Source organism: Physella acuta, unplaced genomic scaffold, assembly GCF_028476545.2.
Source record: "Physella acuta isolate Inbredline_101_S28 unplaced genomic scaffold, ASM2847654v3 ptg000353l, whole genome shotgun sequence".
NCBI lineage: Eukaryota > Metazoa > Mollusca > Gastropoda > Physidae > Physella > Physella acuta.
The window spans coordinates 1,312,105-1,331,099 of record NW_026731872.1 but is presented as its reverse complement, the minus strand read 5'-3'; the positions used below and the strand labels follow the sequence as shown (position 1 = coordinate 1,331,099).

Below are 18,995 nucleotides of genomic sequence, written 5' to 3'. Positions count from 1 at the left end.
CTGTCTTATTCTGTCAGCAACTACAACAACTGTCTTATTCTGTCAGCAACAACTGTCTTATTCTGTCAGCAACAACTGTCTTATTCTGTCAGCAACAACTGTCTTATTCTGTCAGCAACTACAACAACTGTCTTATTCTGTCAGCAACAACTGTCTTATTCTGTCAGCAACAACTGTCTTATTCTGTCAGCAACAACTGTCTTATTCTGTCAGCAACAACTGTCTTATTTTGTCAGCAACAACTGTCTTATTCTGTCAGCAACAACTGTCTTATTCTGTCAACAACTACAACAACTGTCTTATTCTGTCAGCAACAACTGTCTTATTCTGTCAGCAACAAATGTCTTATTCTGTCAGCAACAACTGTCTTATTCTGTCAACAACTACAACAACTGTCTTATTCTGTCAGCAACAACTGTCTTATTCTGTCAGCAACTACAACAACTGTCTTATTCTGTCAGCAACAACTGTCTTATTCTGTCAGCAACAACTGTCTTATTCTGTCAGCAACAACTGTCTTATTCTGTCAGCAACTACAACAACTGTCTTATTCTGTCAGCAACAACTGTCTTATTCTGTCAGCAACAACTGTCTTATTCTGTCAGCAACAACTGTCTTATTCTGTCAGCAACAACTGTCTTATTTTGTCAGCAACAACTGTCTTATTCTGTCAGCAACAACTGTCTTATTCTGTCAGCAGCTACAACAACTGTCTTATTCTGTCAGCAACAACTGTCTTATTCTGTCAGCAACAACTGTCTTATTCTGTCAGCAACAACTGTCTTATTCTGTCAGCAACTACAACAACTGTCTTATTCTGTCAGCAACAACTGTCTTATTCTGTCAGCAACAACTGTCTTATTCTGTCAGCAACAACTGTCTTATTCTGTCAGCAACAACTGTCTTATTCTGTCAGCAACAACTGTCTTATTCTGTCAGCAGCTACAACAACTGTCTTATTCTGTCAGCAACTACAACAACTGTCTTATTCTGTCAGCAACAACTGTCTTATTCTGTCAGCAACAACTGTCTTATTCTGTCAGCAACTACAACAACTGTCTTATTCTGTCAGCAACAACTGTCTTATTCTGTCAGCAACAACTGTCTTATTCTGTCAGCAACAACTGTCTTATTCTGTCAGCAACAACTGTCTTATTCTGTCAGCAACAACTGTCTTATTTTGTCAGCAACAACTGTCTTATTCTGTCAGCAACAACTGTCTTATTCTGTCAGCAACAACTGTCTTATTTTGTCAGCAACTACAACAACTGTCTTATTCTGTCAGCAACAACTGTCTTATTCTGTCAGCAACTACAACAACTGTCTTATTCTGTCAGCAACTACAACAACTGTCTTATTCTGTCAGCAACAACTGTCTTATTCTGTCAGCAACAACTGTCTTATTCTGTCAACAACTACAACAACTGTCTTATTCTGTCAGCAACAACTGTCTTATTCTGTCAGCAACTACAACAACTGTCTTATTCTGTCAGCAACAACTGTCTTATTCTGTCAGCAACAACTGTCTTATTCTGTCAGCAACAACTGTCTTATTCTGTCAGCAGCTACAACAACTGTCTTATTCTGTCAGCAACTACAACAACTGTCTTATTCTGTCAGCAACAACTGTCTTATTCTGTCAGCAACAACTGTCTTATTCTGTCAGCAACAACTGTCTTATTCTGTCAGCAACAACTGTCTTATTCTGTCAGCAACAACTGTCTTATTCTGTCAGCAACAACTGTCTTATTTTGTCAGCAACAACTGTCTTATTCTGTCAGCAACAACTGTCTTATTCTGTCAGCAACAACTGTCTTATTATGTCAGCAACTACAACAACTGTCTTATTCTGTCAACAACAACTGTATTATTCTGTTCCGGAAATTTTGAGCAGGGGGTGGGAGAGATTTTAAAATAATTTCTTTGGGAAAGTGGTTTTGTCAACATCCAATGTTGTCATTCAAATAAATAGATTTCGTTTTCCTCCCCAGAAAAATGTTGTGCTTTTTGCTTACTGCAATTATGAAAATGCCAGGGAAAGTTTCTTGGAGGCAGATCCAGATGGTCGGAGGTACCGCTGCAAGTGTCGTGGTAAAGTCGAGTCAGTCAGCCACAGCCTGTGTAAACTACACGTTGTCATGTGTCCAAACCTCACACCTTAAACTGATGTTGTCCAAACCTCACACCTTAAACTGATGTTGTCAGGTGTCCAAACCTCACACCTTAAACTGATGTTGTCAGGTGTCCAAACCTCACACCTTAAACTGATGTTGTCCAAACCTCACACCTTAAACTGATGTTGTCAGGTGTCCAAACCTCACACCTTAAACTGATGTTGTCCAAACCTCACACCTTAAACTGATGTTGTCAGGTGTCCAAACCTCACACCTTAAACTGATGTTGTCCAAACCTCACACCTTAAACTGATGTTGTCAGGTGTCCAAACCTCACACCTTAAACTGATGTTGTCCAAACCTCACACCTTAAACTGATGTTGTCATGTGTCCAAACCTCACACCTTAAACTGATGTTGTCCAAACCTCACACCTTAAACTGATGTTGTCCAAACCTCACACCTTAAACTGATGTTGTCATGTGTCCAAACCTCACACCTTAAACTGATGTTGTCCAAACCTCACACCTTAAACTGATGTTGTCCAAACCTCACACCTTAAACTGATGTTGTCCAAACCTCACACCTTAAACTGATGTTGTCATGTGTCCAAACCTCACACCTTAAACTGATGTTGTCAGGTGTCCAAACCTCACACCTTAAACTGATGTTGTCCAAACCTCACACCTTAAACTGATGTTGTCATGTGTCCAAACCTCACACCTTAAACTGATGTTGTCCAAACCTCACACCTTAAACTGATGTTGTCCAAACCTCACACCTTAAACTGATGTTGTCCAAACCTCACACCTTAAACTGATGTTGTCAGGTGTCCAAACCTCACACCTTAAACTGATGTTGTCCAAACCTCACACCTTAAACTGATGTTGTCATGTGTCCAAACCTCACACCTTAAACTGATGTTGTCCAAACCTCACACCTTAAACTGATGTTGTCATGTGTCCAAACCTCACACCTTAAACTGATGTTGTCATGTGTCCAAACCTCACACCTTAAACTGATGTTGTCAGGTGTCCAAACCTCACACCTTAAACTGATGTTGTCAGGTGTCCAAACCTCACACCTTAAACTGATGTTGTCAGGTTCCAAACCTCACGCCTTAAACTGATGTTGTCCAAACCTCACACCTTAAACTGATGTTGTCAGGTGTCCAAACCTCACACCTTAAACTGATGTTGTCCAAACCTCACACCTTAAACTGATGTTGTCAGGTGTCCAAACCTCACACCTTAAACTGATGTTGTCCAAACCTCACACCTTAAACTGATGTTGTCATGTGTCCAAACCTCACACCTTAAACTGATGTTGTCCAAACCTCACACCTTAAACTGATGTTGTCCAAACCTCACACCTTAAACTGATGTAGTCAGGTGTCCAAACCTCACACCTTAAACTGATGTTGTCAGGTGTCCAAACCTCACACCTTAAACTGATGTTGTCAGGTGTCCAAACCTCACACCTTAAACTGATGTTGTCAGGTGTCCAAACCTCACACCTTAAACTGATGTTGTCAGGTGTCCAAACCTCACACCTTAAACTGATGTAGTCCAAACCTCACGCCTTAAACTGATGTTGTCCAAACCTCACACCTTAAACTGATGTTGTCAGGTGTCCAAACCTCACACCTTAAACTGATGTTGTCCAAACCTCACACCTTAAACTGATGTTGTCAGGTGTCCAAACCTCACACCTTAAACTGATGTTGTCCAAACCTCACACCTTAAACTGATGTTGTCATGTGTCCAAACCTCACACCTTAAACTGATGTTGTCCAAACCTCACACCTTAAACTGATGTTGTCCAAACCTCACACCTTAAACTGATGTTGTCATGTGTCCAAACCTCACACCTTAAACTGATGTTGTCCAAACCTCACACCTTAAACTGATGTTGTCAGGTGTCCAAACCTCACACCTTAAACTGATGTTGTCATGTGTCCAAACCTCACACCTTAAACTGATGTTGTCAGGTGTCCAAACCTCACACCTTAAACTGATGTTGTCAGGTGTCCAAACCTCACACCTTAAACTGATGTTGTCCAAACCTCACACCTTAAACTGATGTTGTCCAAACCTCACACCTTAAACTGATGTTGTCCAAACCTCACACCTTAAACTGATGTTGTCCAAACCTCACACCTTAAACTGATGTTGTCCAAACCTCACACCTTAAACTGATGTTGTCATGTGTCCAAACCTCACACCTTAAACTGATGTTGTCATGTGTCCAAACCTCACACCTTAAACTGATGTTGTCAGGTGTCCAAACCTCACACCTTAAACTGATGTTGTCCAAACCTCACACCTTAAACTGATGTAGTCCAAACCTCACGCCTTAAACTGATGTTGTCCAAACCTCACACCTTAAACTGATGTTGTCAGGTGTCCAAACCTCACACCTTAAACTGATGTTGTCAGGTGTCCAAACCTCACATCTTAAACTGATGTTGTCCAAACCTCACACCTTAAACTGATGTTGTCCAAACCTCACACCTTAAACTGATGTTGTCAGGTGTCCAAACCTCACACCTTAAACTGATGTTGTCCAAACCTCACACCTTAAACTGATGTTGTCAGGTGTCCAAACCTCACACCTTAAACTGATGTTGTCAGGTGTCCAAACCTCACACCTTAAACTGATGTTGTCCAAACCTCACACCTTAAACTGATGTTGTCAGGTGTCCAAACCTCACACCTTAAACTGATGTTGTCCAAACCTCACACCTTAAACTGATGTTGTCCAAACCTCACACCTTAAACTGATGTTGTCAGGTGTCCAAACCTCACACCTTAAACTGATGTTGTCAGGTGTCCAAACCTCACACCTTAAACTGATGTTGTCCAAACCTCACACCTTAAACTGATGTTGTCAGGTGTCCAAACCTCACACCTTAAACTGATGTTGTCAGGTGTCCAAACCTCACACCTTAAACTGATGTTGTCCAAACCTCACACCTTAAACTGATGTTGTCCAAACCTCACACCTTAAACTGATGTTGTCCAAACCTCACACCTTAAACTGATGTTGTCAGGTGTCCAAACCTCACACCTTAAACTGATGTTGTCAGGTGTCCAAACCTCACACCTTAAACTGATGTTGTCCAAACCTCACACCTTAAACTGATGTTGTCCAAACCTCACACCTTAAACTGATGTTGTCCAAACCTCACACCTTAAACTGATGTTGTCCAAACCTCACACCTTAAACTGATGTTGTCAGGTGTCCAAACCTCACACCTTAAACTGATGTTGTCAGGTGTCCAAACCTCACACCTTAAACTGATGTTGTCCAAACCTCACACCTTAAACTGATGTTGTCAGGTGTCCAAACCTCACACCTTAAACTGATGTTGTCAGGTGTCCAAACCTCACACCTTAAACTGATGTTGTCCAAACCTCACACCTTAAACTGATGTTGTCCAAACCTCACACCTTAAACTGATGTAGTCAGGTGTCCAAACCTCACACCTTAAACTGATGTAGTCAGGTGTCCAAACCTCACACCTTAAACTGATGTTGTCCAAACCTCACACCTTAAACTGATGTTGTCAGGTGTCCAAACCTCACACCTTAAACTGATGTTGTCAGGTGTCCAAACCTCACACCTTAAACTGATGTTGTCAGGTGTCCAAACCTCACACCTTAAACTGATGTTGTCAGGTGTCCAAACCTCACACCTTAAACTGATGTTGTCCAAACCTCACACCTTAAACTGATGTTGTCCAAACCTCACACCTTAAACTGATGTTGTCAGGTGTCCAAACCTCACACCTTAAACTGATGTTGTCAGGTGTCCAAACCTCACACCTTAAACTGATGTTGTCATGTCATGTGTCCAAACCTCACACCTTAAACTGATGTAGTCATGTGTCCAAACCTCACACCTTAAACTGATGTTGTCCAAACCTCACACCTTAAACTGATGTTGTCCAAACCTCACACCTTAAACTGATGTTGTCATGTGTCCAAACCTCACACCTTAAACTGATGTTGTCATGTGTCCAAACCTCACACCTTAAACTGATGTTGTCAGGTGTCCAAACCTCACACCTTAAACTGATGTTGTCAGGTGTCCAAACCTCACACCTTAAACTGATGTAGTCCAAACCTCACGCCTTAAACTGATGTTGTCATGTGTCCAAACCTCACACCTTAAACTGATGTTGTCAGGTGTCCAAACCTCACACCTTAAACTGATGTTGTCAGGTGTCCAAACCTCACACCTTAAACTGATGTTGTCCAAACCTCACACCTTAAACTGATGTTGTCATGTGTCCAAACCTCACACCTTAAACTGATGTTGTCATGTGTCCAAACCTCACACCTTAAACTGATGTTGTCCAAACCTCACACCTTAAACTGATGTTGTCCAAACCTCACACCTTAAACTGATGTAGGACTGACATTAACTTCATCTGGTTTGAACTGACGTGTCTAAAAAAATTTATTAGACCTAAATCATATATTTGCTGACCAAGAGACAAAAACCTGCCCTTGCAAACAAGTAGCTGTACTATTACATATAGCTGGTATTGCCATAGTTGGTATTGCCATAGTTGGTATTGCCATAGTTGGTATTGCCATAGTTGGTATTGCCATAGTTGGTATTGTCTATAGCTGGTACTGCCTATAGCTGGTACTGCCTATAGCTGGTATTGCCTATACTTGGTATTGTCTATAGCTGGTATTGCCTGTAGCTGGTAATGTACTGTGATTATTTCCTGCTTTAACCAGCAGATTGTAATTTTTTCAATTATCGTTTTATAAATTTAATTTTTCTCTTTTCAATGTTTGTTTGACCTTAACACTACTCAATTGATTGGTCAAGCACAAAGTTCTTTCTGAACTCGGTCCCCAACATCTCGTTTATATTTCTATATGTATCTGTATGTATATATATATTCTGTATGTATTTCTATATGTGTCTGTTGATCCATTATGTTTCATAGGGGCCCCATGATTGGGCGTCTTGCACAAGGGGTCAGAGGTACTAATTTACTAATTGATTCTATGCTCACACTGCACGGTGCGAATCCGCCGGCGGACGAACACTGTGAAGCCTACGTTTGTTTTAAGGATCGCCATACACTATGGGCTATTTGAGTCGATAACTTCATCAACGCAGGGTCGTCACTGAGTGCCCCGGCAGCAGTTGATCGCCCCTGAGCATATGGGGTCCGTAAATTAGGTTTCCTACGCAGAGGGGGGGGGGGGGGGAATTACTTGATTTCACTGTCAAACATCAATAGAGGCGGCATGCGATGGTCGGGTGACCCGGGCTCTTTAAAGGCCCCTACTTATGTAGACCTAAATTTCTATAGTTTTATTGTAAATAATATTATTTTTGTACCCCTAAATGTTTTATTGTAAATATTGTTATTTTTGTACCACTAAATGTTTTATTGTAAATAATATTATTTTTGTACCCCTAAATGTTTTATTGTAAATATTGTTATTTTTGTACCACTAAATGTTTTATTGTAAATATTAATGTTATTTTTGTACCCTAAATGTTTTATTGTAAATATAGAATGTATACTACAAATTTAATAAACCGGGAGTGATCTTCCCTAAACTTTCTTGAATACTCTTATATAAAACAACAGGGGATGCAACTCGGGATATAGACATGATTTTTATACCATTAAACTTTTTAAAATATAATAGAATCTCGTAGAAAAAAGAATTAAGCACCAAGTGAACGCTAAACAAAATGTGTATAATAGTGCGGAATAATCGGAAATAGCTTAAATTACTACTTCCTGTCAACGGAAATTACTCAAAATTTGATAGACGGCAGAGAATTTGATCTCTTACTTACACGTGAAATTTCATTTATTTATCTGAAATAGTACTCAAGTTATAGGCTTTTGAAAAATTTAAAGTAGAAAAGGTTCCGGTTATCGGAAATCGCTGAAAAGTTTATATAGAACTACAAATTTGATATAATACTTGTATATGAAATTTCATCAACCTAGCTGTAACGGTACTCAAGTGATCGTTTTCACATACACACAGACATACGGACAAGAGGTGTAAAACGTCGAGATTTGCAAAATCTTGATTATTATTTTATTTTTTGCACGATTACAAGACTTTCTCTATACTCTGTATACGAGAAAGTAAAAACGTTTGAATTGTATTTTGAAAATGTAGACCTATTAAAATGTTTTATGGAAATTTGTTAATAATAGTTTAAAAATCTTAGGCGGTTCTCTCCACTGGACAACGTCGCTGAACAGTGTCACACGGGCTCATTGTGTTATCCATTATTTAGTTATGTTTACTTTTTATTATTAAAAAAATCGTCTAGCTTAAATACTTGAGAAAAAAATAGTCTTTTAAGTACAAATGCACAATTATTACAAGAGGGTTTGCGTGACAACATGACGTAAACGTGTTAACTATAGCATAGGTGGCATTAATTTATTTTTTAAAGCAATTTTTTATTATTTTTTTTATTTTTTTTTTTAAATTGCGATATGTTGTGTCATGGTGTCATCGTAACTTTCTATATATTTGCCGATCTCAGCCAAAACAAATTATAACACTCAGTCGTCTGTCATTCATTTTAACATTACACTGTCCTTATGGCAAAACTTATATAGAAAAAGCGGGCATCAGGGAAAGGGTAGTCCTGTGCAGAGGGGGGGGGGGGGTCGGGGGTGACACCAAGGCAAAGAATAGCAAAATATATAGAGAAAAACTTGAGGGGGGGGCGCAAATCGAAAGTTTGAGGGGGGGTGCAAATCAAAAATTTGAAAGTTTGTCCCCGGGAAGGGTCGCTGGGAGGTGACACCATTAAGTGCCGCATCGGGTGACACCCGACCTCGCTACGCCACTGGTCCTATGGTAGTCATTGATATTACGTCCCGGTTCGATTCAACTCAACAACGATTCGTGGCACATATTGTAAACTTTTATTTAGTTTCACGTCAACGTTACAGGGTCGCTCTAACCGCTACCAACTAACCCTGACAACCATCCACTCCAACTTTTTACCGCATTCAACCTTGGGACAACTATACATAAACACACCGGGGGTAACAATACTCTAGGGCAGGGGTTCCCAATCACGTGCCCGCGGGCGCCATGGCGCCCGCCAAACAATTCGTATGTGCCCGCCTCTCACTATTCGACAGAGACAGAATTTTTTTCATAAACATTATTGGGGGGGGGTGCAAATCGAAAATTTGAGGGGAGGGGGTGCAAATCGAAAGTTTTGTCCCCGGGTGACGGGAAGGGTCGCTACGCCTCTGGAAGGAGTTTGTCGATTTAAAATAGGTGGTGCCCGCCACCCTACCGATATTTTAGAATGTGCTCTAGAGTAAAAAAGGTTGGGAACCCCTGCTCTAGGGTAAACTCAACTCACACACTCTGACGCCCTAATTGTAGACACGGACAACTTTTTGTCACCGCGGTCCCGGGCGGTAATACAAAACCGGATGAGACTCTTTTGTAGTGCATCACAGCCCTCCCCTCCCCCCCCCCCCCCCCCCCCCACCAGGACACGTCCCGCAATTGTGTTTTTAAACGTTTTTTATCAAAAATTTTACCTTCTTCTCCCCTACGTCAGGACAAAACACCTAAAATGGCGTAACAAGTCACCCCACCAACCCTCTGAAAACAGCTCTTTACTTCTCATGCACGAGTAGGCCTTCATTGATTCATTGTTATTGGAATTTACCTTTTAGTTTTGTAATTTAATGTTTCGGTGAATGCTCTTTTAATGTTAAAAAAATGATCACTAGGACTAGAGTAAACATTTTATAACATTGCATGGTTAAGCGAAACAAATTAGTTAATTTGTTTCAAAATTAATTTTAAAATACCATTTCTGTTTTTAAAGAATAAAATATGGCGCGACTATTGACGATTGTAATGCACCGGAACTAGATTTAATAATATAGTTGTTTACATGTCTCCATGAGACGCTACGTCACGAAACATGTTTATTGTTGGGGATGTTTCTTTTAATAAAATCACGAAAACTTACATTCCCGCTACTCGAGGCTGCGTTGAGTGGCGTTTACTTAGTCTAGAATCTATTTTTTTTTAAACTTGAGTGTATTTAAAATTTGAATTACAGTTCGAATGTTTCGATTTCAATAAAAATTGTGAAATTATTTGAGCGTAAATGAACCAGATTTAATTTAATTTATTAAAGTTAAAGTAAGATATAAAGATAAGGCAAGAGGGCCACAGTTTGATTCACTTTGATTTAAACTTTGAAGCATTCACTCTCCACTATCATAGTGACTATGGGATGCTCTTCCTCACGTATAAACCCCAAACCTTCTAGATCTACAGACAATGTGGAAAACAACTCAGATGTATCCTCTGTCAAACAAACAAATGAAAATGTGTTACCAAAAGATGATAACAAGACAGATGTATTTCAGAAGAAAAAGATTCCAGACATTGACAGAAATGCCAACACTATACTAGTCAAGGAACAATTTCCAGGTATTTTAAACACATCTATTCTATAGACACCCACACCACATTTATCAACTGAAACCTAATAAGTCTAGCCTACCTAGTTAAGTAGGGCCTACATTCTGCCCGTCGACATTAATGATTAACGTAAAAGTTATTATGGTAATTTTGTTTGCATTTTGATGAACATGGAATTAATGTTACAGTTTAATGTGCAGATGAAATAATTTACCATCATGGAGTCATGTAACTACTTCATCTATCTTATCTATATACTTCGTATATACTACTAAAACTCAAGTTTGTTTACATGTTTGAATATTTGTTTGTTTGTCTGATTTGGTACGGTAAGGAAACTGTTCTATATGGGGGGCTGTAAAATAGTATGTAGGTAGAGAACAATTTTTGATTGCAGACAGACTGTTAATCACACATTTATTTAAAGACGTTAATTAATTTTTTGATTTATTCATAGGTAGATTAACCACATTAATTTTAAAGTTTTAGAACAATGGCTTAACTTTGACTGAATAGTCACGTTTCAAAACTCATTTTTTGTTTGTTTGTTTTTTTTATTTGTTATTGGGGAGAATCTACATTATGTGTATAGCTGTATAATAGGATTTTGGATGATAAATATTGTTCTTTCTTGAACACACTGTTAATTACAAACTAATTTAAAGCCGTTAATTAATTTATTGATATATTCATTGGTAGATTAACCACATTAATTATTAAAGTTTAGAACAATGACTTTAATAATATTAAAATGATTTTTTTTTACAACAATGTTTTCAATTATTTATTCTTAAGACCTATATGTGAATGATAGGGTTGACTATCACGACCTCGCGGGGCACAGGGCCAGTGAAGTGGACTTCACCTGTTTCTATGTTCTCAGCATATGAAGGGGTAGTATGGTCAGAGCCATGCTCGGCCGGAATCGTTTTTTTTAAAATACAAATTTGTCTGAGACTTGGCGGGGCACTGGGCAGGTGAAGTAGAGTTTAGTAGAGTTTTTAAAATATAAAAAACGTCTTTTTGAATGTGGGGTCTGGTTATTTAGGGATGATAAGTGCTGGCAGACGTGATGTCATTTATGGATGACCCCCCCCCCCCGAAACCGACAGTTATTTAACTAGATAACGGGTAGTCTAGTATCAATTATTATTTGTCCTTGCAGTCCCAAAAAGTGTTGCGTTCGATGTCACATTGGATGGTGAAAGTGGAGGCAACTTATTGCTGTTTAAAAGACGACCTCCAAATCTTCTGGTAAGAAGTCAAGGTCATTAATGAAACCTTAACTAAACACATGGTCATTAATTAGACCTTAACTAAACTAATGGTCTCAGAGTTTCTTTCAGGCATCTTGTCAGAAGTTGGTGGATGTGTCCCCTGGCAAAAATTTTTTTAAATATAGTTAATAAAGAAACTATGTAACCATTGTCCACCCTTCCTGGAGAGAAATGTCTGAAAGAAACGCTTGATGGACATTAGTGAGGAGTGTAGCTAGTTCTTCATAGTCAGCGGGAGAGGTAAATGCATAAAAGGGCAACCCCACCAAGCATACTGCAACTTAATCCTCACCCCACCCAGTATCAGCATTTCTTCCAGACTTTTTTCTCATGGGGGGGCACTTAAAATTTTTGGGGCAGTGGGGGGGATGACACTGGCCCAAGTTTCCTCAGTCTGAGAACTTCTACAGCAATAAACTCAAGCTGAAAAATAAACAACAAATGGCAAGTCCACAACAAATGCTAAGCCTCAATTGTTATAATATAATCATATCAGTAGGCCTGTCTGTGCACACTTAGCTAAATTTCTTTCCACCAGTCTGGTGAAGTAGAGTGGCTCTTCTTTATCTATTTCTAAATGTCCAGTAGTTGACTATAGAAATAAGATGGCAGGACACGTGTGAATGTTAAAGGCTCTCACTCTAACACTTGATGTTATTACATAAAATCATTTTAACTCAATTTCAGACATTGGAGCCCCTTAATTTTCCCAGACTGACGGCGGAACAATTAGCTGACAAGATGCGCATGGCTGAAGAGAAAAGAGAAAAAGTAAGACTTCATATACAGGAATAGTCTTTTGTAATTTGTAACAAAGATTTTAGTCTAAATTTTGAAAAACCAATTTATTAAAATATAGATATAATGTAGTTGATCAAATGTTTTGTAACTGATGGGATAAATTCTCTGCTTTCTTAATTTCTCAGATGAAACAGAAAAAGATTAAAAGCTCTCAGAGATCATCGAAGAGAAGACGTGAATTGCTTCAAGCTCGAGAATTTGGTTTAAAACAGCAACTAGAAGTAGAAAATGTGAAGGTTTGATATTGAATTTCAGTTCAGTTTTTAAAGGTCAAGGTTTGATGTTTATTTCAGTTCAGTTTTTAAAGGTCAGGGTTTGATGTTTATTTCAGTTCAGTTTTTAAAGGTCAAGGTTTGATGTTTATTTCAGTTCAGTTTTTAAAGGTCAAGGTTTGATGTTTATTTCAGTTCAGTTTTTAAAGGTCAAGGTTTGATGTTTATTTCAGTTCAGTTTTTAAAGGTCAGGGTTTGATGTTTATTTCAGTTCAGTTTTTAAAGGTCAGGGTTTGATGTTTATTTCAGTTCAGTTTTTAAAGGTCAAGGTTTGATGTTTATTTCAGTTCAGTTTTTAAAGGTCAAGGTTTGATGTTTATTTCAGTTCAGTTTTTAAAGGTCAAGGTTTGATGTTTATTTCAGTTCAGTTTTTAAAGGTCAAGGTTTGATGTTTATTTCAGTTCAGTTTTTAAAGGTCAAGGTTTGATGTTTATTTCAGTTCAGTTTTTAAAGGTCAAGGTTTGATGTTTATTTCAGTTCAGTTTGTGTTTGACTGTGACGTGTCTTACTAAAATGCATGGAGTCTGATGCTGCCATCCTCTTCACTGAAGATAGTCTAGTTTAGTTTTAAGATCTATTTATAGAGCCCCATGACATATTGGTGGACATATTGCTGACCTACTTTTTGCATTCAGGCTGAGACCAGAGACAACATGGCCCAACTCAATAGAGAACGGAAGCTGATGGAAATCAAAGAAAAACAAAAACTGCGAGAAGAGCGAGCCAGGAGAGCCAGGGAAAGGGTTGGTCACACGTTTTATCTTCCTTTATGCTGGTGCACTGATAATGCGCACTGTTGCACCTCATTATTACCACAGTGTAAGACCCTTTTGCCTTTAACATGTAAGCATTTAAAAGGTTAAGTTCCCTTTTCAAACCTGACGGTCTATAGGACAAGTGAAGTAGAGTTCACTTGTTTCTGTGACCTCAACATATGAAGAGATAGTGTGGTCAGCACTATGCCCAGCCGCCTTTACTTTCCCTAACGTGAGTTAGGTACCCATCAGTTGGGTGGACTCGGGGATGGTCTAGTGACTTGAACCTGGATTCGAACTCGAGACTTACGGGTTAGCAGTCCAGCTCTCTAGACCACTCCGTCCCCTGTAAGTATTTAGGGGGACAGTGAAATGGGGTGGTAGAGCTTACCTCTGTGAACCCATGGTTTTTGTACCTGACTCTAGTCCACCCAGCTCTGATGGTTACCTGACTAGTCCACCCAGCTCTGATGGGTACCTGACTCTAGTCCACCCAGCTCTGATGGGTACCTGACTCTAGTCCACTCAGCTCTGATGGGTACCTGACTCTAGTCCACCCAGCTCTGATGGGTACCTGACTCTAGTCCACCCAGCTCTGATGGGTACTTAATTCAGGTTAGGGCAAGTAAAAGCAGTTGGGCATATGCTGAGCACTTATCCCTTTAAATGCTGTGGTCCAACAGGGTGCTGGACTTACTTAACACTAGTTATAAAATAACATGGTAGACAAAATAATTCACAATTAAGGCTAAGGATTATGGGTAAGTTAATGTGACTTGTGTGGTTAGGATTAGGAGTAAGTTAATGTGGCTTATGTCATGTGGTTAAGTATAGCAAAAGTCATGTAATTCCATTCAGAAAATTTATTTTGTCGTTATTTAGGCCAAGAGTATTCAGGCAGGATCAGAGGATGTGGAAGTTGAGAATGATGTGGAGTTTAATGCTGGCAGTGATGGTAAGACAAACTTTGATGTGGAGTTTAATGCTGGCAGTGATGGTAAGACAAACTTTGATGTGGAGTTTAATGCTGGCAGTGATGGTAAGACAAACTTTGATGTGGAGTTTAATGCTGGCAGTGATGGTAAGACAAACTTTGATGTGGAGTTTAATGCTGGCAGTGATGGTAAGACAAACTTTGATGTGGAGTTTAATGCTGGCAGTGATGGTAAGACAAACTTTGATGTGGAGTTTAATGCTGGCAGTGATGGTAAGACAAACTTTGATGTGGAGTTTAATGCTGGCAGTGATGGTAAGACAAACTTTGATGTGGAGTTTAATGCTGGCAGTGATGGTAAGACAAACTTTGATGTGGAGTTTAATGCTGGCAGTGATGGTAAGACAAACTTTGATGTGGAGTTTAATGCTGGCAGTGATGGTAAGACAAACTTTGATGTGGAGTTTAATGCTGGCAGTGATGTTAAGACAAACTTTGATGTGGAGTTTAATGCTGGCAGTGATGGTAAGACAAACTTTGATGTGGAGTTTAATGCTGGCAGTGATGGTAAGACAAACTTTGATGTGGAGTTTAATGCTGGCAGTGATGGTAAGACAAACTTTGATGTGGAGTTTAATGCTGGCAGTGATGGTAAGACAAACTTTGATGTGGAGTTTAATGCTGGCAGTGATGGTAAGACAAACTTTGATGTGGAGTTTAATGCTGGCAGTGATGGTAAGACAAACTTTGATGTGGAGTTTAATGCTGGCAGTGATGGTAAGACAAACTTTGATGTGGAGTTTAATGCTGGCAGTGATGGTAAGACAAACTTTGATGTGGAGTTTAATGCTGGCAGTGATGGTAAGACAAACTTTGATGTGGAGTTTAATGCTGGCAGTGATGGTAAGACAAACTTTGATGTGGAGTTTAATGCAGGCAGTGATGGTAAGACAAACTTTGATGTGGAGTTTAATGCTGGCAGTGATGGTAAGACAAACTTTGATGTGGAGTTTAATGCTGGCAGTGATGGTAAGACAAACTTTGATGTGGAGTTTAATGCAGGCAGTGATAAATGAAATTTCACATAGATCTAAAAGTCAAACATCTAATTCTCTGCCTTCTGTCAAAATTTGAGTAAATTCCATTGACCAGAAGTAGTAATTTACGCTATTTCCGATTTCTCAAAAAACGCATGTGAATTTATAAAGTACTAATAATATTCCTCACTATTATACAGATTTTTTGGCGTTCACTTGGTGCGCAATTCTTTTTTCTACGAGATTCTATTCTATTTTAAAAAGTTTAAGTAATTAAAAATGGATTAAAAATCATGTCTTATATAAGAATATTCGAGAAAGTTTAGTGGAGATCACTCCCAGTTTACACATTAGGGAAAGTAAAGGCGGCTGGGCATAGTGCTGACCACACTATCTCTTCATCTGCCGAGGTCACAGAAACAAGTGAACTTTACTTCACTTGCCCTATAGACCGTCAGGTTTGAAAAGGGAACTTTTACTCCCAGTTTATTAAGATACAATGTTAAAATATTTTAGCTTTCAAATTTGAAAATATCTTTTGGCCCACAACTCAATGCTTGTCTTTTTCCTGGAACAACTTGAGCTATTGGATGCCTAAAATAGTAGTGTCAAACTCTAAACCTCTTTATTTGAAACACATTTGATATTGGTGTGCTTTTTAAAACCCTGACCTTGACCCTTTTTATTTGACAGATTCGTGGCTTGGTTCCCAGGAGGAAGAAGAATATGGTCTCAAGAAAAAAGTAGGTCAAGTACGACCAGTGGTCAGTGCAAGCACAGTGGATAGCTATGATGCTGCATTTATGAGAAAAGGATCTGATACAAAAGAGCTGTTTGACCCAGATTTTTTTGGCTCATGATGGTTTCTGCTGCTTGGATCCGCCTCATTATTTGGATGCATGACTCAGTACTACACGTATAAAAGTGCAATGACGTGTATTTGAGATAGATCTCTTGATTTTTTAAAAATTGTATTGTATGAAAATAAATGTGCTTTTACATCTAGTCAAAGAAAAAGTTCTGTGAGGAAAACTGCTAGGCTGTCCACTCTGGGCAGCGTGAGAAAAAAAGGTCACAGGATTTGCTACTGTGATCATAATCATGAGGGTGTTTAATGGATCATGAGGGTGTTTAATAGATCATGAGGGTGTTTAATAGATCATGAGGGTGTTTAATGGACCATGAGGGTGTTTAATATATCATGAGGGTGCTTAATAGATCATGAGGGTGTTTAATAGATCATGAGGGTGTTTAATAGATCATGAGGGTGTTCAGTACTTGATACCAGTATGATGTTTTCAACTTGTGATATTTTATTCTAAATAAGTTCTATATGAATATCAATAAAGTATTTCATGTACATTTTTTTTTAAATCTTCAAGTAGGTTTCAAGGTTTCTACAAGTATTACTGTGATGTTGAAATATTGATCAGCATTAAATTCTTTATTGACTGTCTTTGTTGTTTCCTCCATCTTATCATAAAAATGTTGTGTGAAACTTTATTAAAAGGCTTGGCATTTGGGTTTTTTCATATTTCTTTTTTTCCACTTAGTCCTTTGTTTTCAATAGACAGAGGCTAATATTTGAAATACTGATGTTTCAACTGAATCAGTAGCTTGCAGTCTCTAAAAGACAATTTTAGTCCACACTGAGGGAAAAAAATTACTCAACCATGAAAAAAAAATTCATCATTGACAGCTGGCTGGTCACTAGACTCTAGCATTGAATCTTATCTCTCCAGTTGCTATTGAACTTTGACATTTTTACATGAAATTTTAATGTCTAATAAGATTAAAAATAAACATCCTCACAGAGACAAATGTGTTACTGGAAAGTTTGAATAAAATAGCGCATCACAGAAGTGGATCAAAATTGAGTTACAAGATTCGCCACAGATATTGTGAATTAAGCACTAGCTTGTGATTCATGGATTCATATATTTGTGCTTTACTACACATTTAGATTGTGATGCATGGATATATATCACACAACTTTTACTAGGAATTGAAAAATAACCCATTAAACATATCACACACCATAATAACAAATCAACAACTTAAGCACAATCAAAGGTACAACTATTGTTCTACTGGTGTCTGCCACCCGCCTGCACACACACACTTACATACACACATACGTAGGTTGTTGTATAATAATTTGCTAGATCGAATGATATGTAGATTTGTAAATTTCCAATTAGGTTTCACCCCAATCCACTTCGGTGTATTTGGTGTCATCCCCCTAACTTTTTGTGTGACAATTTGAGCATCCACCTAGAAACAGCATTGAGGGGCAGAATTATAACGGTTATTAATTCAATTGGAATAATCATTGTATTCCTAGTGAATTACTAAATTTGGTGTCACCTCAACTCCAGACGTGGATTGACGTGTCAGTTATTACAATCCTCAAGAAAACTTTTTTCCCATGGTCATCACGTTTTAACTTTCTCGTATAGGAAGTATAGAGCAAGTATTGTAATCGTATTAAAAAATCGAGATTTTTACAAATCTCGACGTTTTACTTTTACACCTCCCTGAGTTTTGCAATTTTTTCCGTATGTCTCTATGTGTGTATGTGTGTATGTCTGTCTGTGAACACGATAACTTGAGTACCGGTACAGCTAGGTTAATGAAATTTCATATATAAGTATTATATCAGATTCGTAGTTCTGTATCAACTCTTTTCAGCGATTTCCGGTAACCGGAAGTGGAACTTATTCTTTCATTTTATTTTAATATATCCTATAACTTGAGTACTGTTTCTGATAGATACATAAAATTTCACATGTAAGTAAAAGATCTTATTTTCTGCCTTCTGTCAAATTTTTTAGTAATTTCCGCGATTTCCGATTTCGCAAAAAAATTAAAAAAAAAACGTATATGAATTTCTAAAGTACTATTATTCCGTACTATTATACAGATATTGTTTGCCGTTTACATTGTGTGTTATTCTTTTTTTTTACGAGATTTTATTCTATTTTTAAAAGTTTAAGTAATTAAAAATGGATTATTCCGAGTTACCATCCCCCGTAGTGTTATATAAGAATTTTTGAGAAAGTTTAGGGGAGATCATTCCCATTTTATTTTCTACAAGTTGATATAAGAATACTAGCGTGGCCGTCATGTGCGTTCCCGCTGTCTCAAAAGAAAGTCAGAGGATCGCCTGGGGCAAACCACACCCTGCCAGCGAACAAGCCTGATTGAAATTAATGAACGACTATAACGCCCCATCTTATCCATAGTCTGTCGCATTGTTTAAAACGAACGTAGGCGCCTTAGCGCTCACGGGATAACCCGGGGCGCCAATTGCACCCTACCGAGGCGCC

At 38.4% G+C, this 18,995-nt stretch overlaps 2 protein-coding genes across 3 annotated transcripts in view; both read left to right on the top strand.

Moving 5' to 3' along the window:
• The window catches only part of LOC131941213 (uncharacterized), a 62,199-nt gene extending 59,063 nt beyond the window's left edge, over positions 1-3,136 (top strand). For both annotated transcript variants that reach the window (XM_059300276.1, XM_059300277.1), the window contains exon 10: positions 1,992-3,136. In XM_059300276.1, coding sequence (XP_059156259.1) covers positions 1,992-2,162 — 171 coding nt within the window. In that variant the 3' untranslated portion in view covers positions 2,163-3,136. The remainder of the gene's footprint in view (positions 1-1,991) is intronic.
• A 6,912-nt stretch (positions 3,137-10,048) lies between these two features.
• Positions 10,049-17,178, top strand: LOC131941241 (uncharacterized). Its single transcript, XM_059300357.1, has 7 exons — positions 10,049-10,599; positions 11,756-11,844; positions 12,555-12,638; positions 12,794-12,904; positions 13,576-13,683; positions 14,578-14,650; positions 16,360-17,178. Exons 1-7 carry the CDS (start codon positions 10,395-10,397, stop codon positions 16,524-16,526), a joined length of 837 nt encoding a protein of 278 aa, XP_059156340.1. The 5' UTR covers positions 10,049-10,394; the 3' UTR covers positions 16,527-17,178.
• The last annotated feature ends 1,817 nt before the right edge of the window (positions 17,179-18,995 follow it).

Bases quoted from the DNA above. Each gene is read 5' to 3' on its own strand.
- LOC131941241 (XM_059300357.1), top strand. From the start codon at position 10,395: ATGGGATGCTCTTCCTCACGTATAAACCCCAAACCTTCTAGATCTACA. The intron at 12,905-13,575 runs GTTTGATATTGA...TTTTGCATTCAG, and splicing joins TAGAAGTAGAAAATGTGAAG to GCTGAGACCAGAGACAACAT. The intron at 13,684-14,577 runs GTTGGTCACACG...GTCGTTATTTAG, and splicing joins CCAGGAGAGCCAGGGAAAGG to GCCAAGAGTATTCAGGCAGG.